At 38.0% G+C, this 5,001-nt stretch overlaps 1 protein-coding gene across 1 annotated transcript; it reads right to left on the bottom strand.

Annotated features, from left to right (window-relative positions):
* Nucleotides 1-299: 299 nt before the first annotated feature.
* b4galt1l (DP-Gal:betaGlcNAc beta 1,4- galactosyltransferase, polypeptide 1, like) lies at nt 300-4,678 on the bottom strand. Its single transcript, XM_032503754.1, has 2 exons — nt 3,488-4,678; nt 300-1,341 (listed from the first exon to the last, which is right to left on the bottom strand). The coding sequence occupies exons 1-2, from the start codon at nt 3,878-3,880 to the stop codon at nt 673-675; spliced, it is 1,062 nt and encodes a 353-aa protein (XP_032359645.1). The 5' UTR covers nt 3,881-4,678; the 3' UTR covers nt 300-672.
* Nucleotides 4,679-5,001: the final 323 nt, after the last annotated feature.

Genomic DNA, 5,001 nt, shown 5'->3' with positions numbered 1-5,001 from the left:
TACATTGTACAGTTGTACAAAAGTATGACATTTAAAAAAAATATTGTGTAAATGAACTATAAAACCTTTTAGCCTGGCTCAGTTTCATCCATTTCATTTCACATGTGAAATTGAATGTTCTTGCAATACACAAAAATCGACGGGATGTAACAATCCTCGAGATGTCTCTTGTCTCCACCTGTCCAAACTGGTGGTCTTTCCGTGTTCTTGAACAGACTGTTTGCTGGTGTTGGCTGAATATATTACAGAGAGTAGCTCAATGCATCACAGGTTCATTTAAAGATACTTGTACTAGTACATTTGAATTGTGTGTGAAAGCAACGATGAACTACCGTAGAGATGCAAACATTTCACAGAATAGCCTAATAATTGTTGTTTGAGGATAGGGCAGAAGCAAATGAGAAACAATGTTTTTATTGATAAAGCTTACACTCAGTATGTTTGTTTAGTGCACTTGGGCAAACGCACACACACACACACACACACACACACACACACACACACACACACACACACACACACACCTTCCATTGGTTAAATAAAGAATTCCAAACTTACAGATTTCTAAAAGGTCTTAAGGTCTGAAAATTTCCAAAGCATCACAGTTACATGTTTTCAATAGAAATATTACAAACACCATGAATCATCAGTCGACAGCATTTCCATCCTCATTCAGTTTAATGGAGCATCAATATCCACAGTGATAAACGTGTACAGTCTATCCCTCACAATACTCTTGACAGAGTATTTTAGGGAATTAATGCCATCTTTATCCATGGTCCACTTTGTTTGACTTAATTTGCCAGGATTATTTGGATTGGGCTCATTGTGCCGGTCTCTCTCATGTTTGACCATCCTGTACTTTCCTATCACCGAGTCAGGTCGAGAAATGGACATTCCACGATGAAGAATTCGGTTATAGATATCGTCGTCCTCACCACCCCAGCCCCAGAAACTGTTCGGGAAGCCGTTAATCTTCAAGTATTGGCTCTTAGACAATGAAGAAACCCCACCAAAGTAGCCGTTATAGGGTAAGTGGAAGTTAAATTTGTCCATAGCCACAGCCAAGTGTCGTGGATTGTCAAAACATCTGTAGAGGTTACGGTCATCCATAGGAACCAGATCGATGTCAGAGAAGACAAAGCACTCATAATCATATTCCTTCAGCGCTTCGACGTAGCCTGCGTTCATCAGTTTAGCCCGGTTGAACACTCCCTCTCCATCCTGGTTGATGATGTACACTCTGTAGTCCAACTGCTGTCGTATCAATATGGGATGGAGGTAATACAGCCAGTGCTTCAGGTGCTCATACCGATTTCGGAATGCAATGATGATCGCCACCTAAACATGAAAAAATAAATAAGTTTGCTTAATGTAGAGAATCATTAAAACTTTGGTCCTTTTTTCTGCTGGTAAAAGTTAGTAAATTGTAGGGGAGAGTGGGGTGAGTTGTCACACTGTTCATCACAGTTCATAACTATCTCAAAAATCAAATGGGCACTTTGTAAGAGACTTCTTCTTCTATGGTCAACTTCCTGTTCAGATGTGGTCAAGGTCGCTCTAATCTGAGGTCAGCACAATTTTCTTATTTTTCTGCTTAAGAAGTAAAACATTCACACTTTAAATTTAATGCAATACAACTTTGTCAGGTATGAATGTATTTTTTGTGATCAAAAGTTTTTTTTTAAAATATATTTTGAAAATTGTAAACAATTACAAACTATACACTGAGACAAGGAACGCATGTTAGGGATGACTGTTAAAAATAATTATTTTGCACAAAATACAGGAGACAATAACGTGTCTTTTGCTACTTTAGCTGATGTGCTATGTTGAGCTAACCTTGAGATTAAGTCAACATTAGCACACATGTCAGCTTGGGGCAAATTGTCACATGTGACCAGCCAGCAAAGGAAGAAAATGCAAATTAGCAATTCTTACTGACAGGCCAGTAAAGCAGCAACTAGAAATAAAAAGGAATAAGGCTCAATCTAGCAAAAGGCTGTTTCAAAAGAAAGGGAAGCAAGGGGGGGGAGTCAAAATCTGGACCTACGAAGAACGAGGCAGCTAAAAGAAGAAAGAATGTACAAGAGTTATCATCATATAATGAACGGTGCTTCTGCCTCGTCTGTGTGGAACCATTTTCAAACAACCGACCAAAAGAGACCTGGGTAAAATGTGCAACAAATGGGCCCGGGATGCTTCCCCCGCAGGCCAGGCAATGTCTGTGTGTCAGAATTGTGACTCTGAAGATGAGTCTGACTAGTCAAACAGAGGGCATCTCTTTAGTTCAGAGGTTAGATATGTGAAGTTAAGCAAGTTACCTGCAGCAGTCCATTCAGTTTTCATTACTTAATGTGCAAGCCAGAGAATGTAGGAGTTTAAAATTCAAAGTAGAGGGATCTTGCCACTTGTTTTGATTGAAATGTGTATTGTTTTTCCAGATTATCTAGGCATGATTTTTTTGTATTTTCAGTACTGGTTTGAATTTAAAAATAAAATCAATATTCACAAATAAGCAGTTGTGTTCTTATTTTTAGATCATCTAGTGTGACAATTTACCTGCTGATCTGGCAAAATGTCACAAGTGCACATTCCCTATTCAACAGTCTACAACTCCGTAATGAGATTAGACGTGAAAACGTTATGAATGCAAAATATGCTCCCAAGACTTTCTTCTTTCATTTGGTAAGAGATTCATACCATTGTGATGTATGGTGCTCAGTAAATGTTAAACTTAAAGTTATGGTAGCTAAAGTGGCCTGTGAGCATCCTGTCTGTTTTAACTTTTGAAATCATTCAGATTTTTTTTAAATTTTATTTTTAAAAAAGAAAAAGAAAAAATATGTATATAAAATAAAACCCTAAAGGACATTTGTGTAATTCGCACAAAACTGAATGATAAAAATAAAAAACAGGGACCACTACATATATTGTGTAAAACTGAGTTGCAAATGAAACAGGGCCAGATGGAGGAAAATAGATGGAGGGACATTATTATTATTATTTATACTGTACATCATGTTTAATATGAAACATACATTTGAAGGCACAGTGAATCCTGAAGTTTAGTTTTACACCCTATAGTAAGCCTATCATTAATGTGTGAAATAAATGTTTGTTTTAAACAAAAAGGAAGATTTTTTTGATAATAATATGTTGAATTATATTTTCAAACATATTTTAATTTAAGAAAAAAAGACTCATAACATGTTCAGACTATAATTTGGCAGTCACCCTGCAGTAACAGTGAGGAGGGGCTCAGGGAACCTCTGGCTTATAAGCTTTTTCTGTACCACACCAGACATTTAGATGCTTTTTCATATTTAGTTATCATACTTCTTACACATTATTCAAATAGTATGCATATGACATGCTTCACTCAATTTTGATACTTCTTGTGTCTAAACCGATCTAAAATCATAGTAAATGGTTCTAGTTATTATTCTGTTAATTTATTAATTTATCTTTCCATACATTCACCTACCTTTTGTTGGGCAATACAGTCTGGAGGCATGTACCGTCCACCTTCCTGAAGAAGAGAACCAAACTCCTTTCTTACGTAATCCAAAGTCCGGTTGGAATTAAACTCCACATGGAGGGGACCCACAAGGTTTGGAGGGGTGTCAGGGCAGGGTCCCAAAGTCTTGGGCGTACTGGGTGGCATCCGTGTCTTTTCTGAGCTGGCATTTTGGGCTTCAATCTCCAGCTCAACAAGTTCTTTAATTGACTGGAAAGATGTGGCGTTTCCAACTGCCATACGATATGGCTTTGTAAAAATAAAAAAAGTGCTGTCTTTGCTGTAGAATACAACCACAATAAAACATACCATACTAACAAAAGCAAAAAAGGCCAGGAAGCTAAAGAGTCTTTTCAGCATTTTTGCTAGCCGTTAGGTGAGTATTGTACAGCTCTTGTACAGCTCTGCTACCTGCATTCCTCTTTGGAAGTCAAAGGTGTTTAAACAAAAGAGCAACCAAACAGGTTTTTATTTACGTGGGAGTAGCTTCCTTGTTCCCGTCAGCTGTTCAGGTTGGGCCTAACACCTTTTGTTAATAATTCATCTTTTCTATGCAATTAGTTTCCTTTCATTTTTCCCAGACTCTAATGACAGTTGAACGTTTATTACTTTGTGTGTGAGTATGTCTACAATACTATTATATAAAATACTATTATATAATTCCTTTTTTTTGTATTTTATCTACCGTGTACTTTTAGACTGGTATTAATTTATATGAAGCAAACACAAAAGACAGAAGGAACGTACCAAGAGAAACTTAAATATTGTCTAAATGGTCTGTGAAAAATACAGTATAATTACTTAAATAATACTTCCTGTATGTTGTCAGATTGGGCCCTCTAGTGGTGGGTGATTGATGCTGCTGAATGTCCGACCAGCAGGTTACCCACAACCCTTCAAGAAGTCCTCAAAGAAATAAGCAGAAGTTCAAAACCCCGACAGACATCCTTAGCCAGATCCTTCCGAGTAAACTTGAGCTATGTCCCAGATACTGAAACTTGTCCACACCTGCCCTTTCAAACTGGCCCTGCGTCCCTGAGATTCAATCTGTTGCCATTTGTCTCGTAGAAACAGTCGTCCTGGGAGGGCTACACCTCTAAAACACTGCAGTAAATCTCTCCCGTGGAATGTCACTGATAAGTGTTCTACACTGCAGTTGACTTCCTATGTTTGTGCAGATGAACTAATCGCAGTGTCAGTACAGGAAGTGACATCAAAATGAGGAAGCTGGTCTTATGTCAATGTACGCATATGGGAAGGGTGTGAGTTTCGCTGACCCACACCCAACTTCACTTTGTTTGCATCAGGAACTAAGTCTTTACAGATAACGAGCCGTTCCAGTTTAGCCCTGTATTCACATAAAAGTGAGTAGTTTTGAAAAGTTCACATGTACAACCAGTCCCAGCCATTATACAGATCCTCATTCAGTTCTGACATGCAAATATTGCAGGTTTCACACATTCAGTCCCTGAGAGTAAGCT

Source organism: Etheostoma spectabile, chromosome 22 (assembly GCF_008692095.1).
Source record: "Etheostoma spectabile isolate EspeVRDwgs_2016 chromosome 22, UIUC_Espe_1.0, whole genome shotgun sequence".
Taxonomy (NCBI): Eukaryota; Metazoa; Chordata; class Actinopteri; order Perciformes; family Percidae; genus Etheostoma; species Etheostoma spectabile.
The sequence above is the reverse complement of the archived record's forward strand: the minus strand, read 5'-3'. Positions and strand labels throughout refer to the sequence as shown.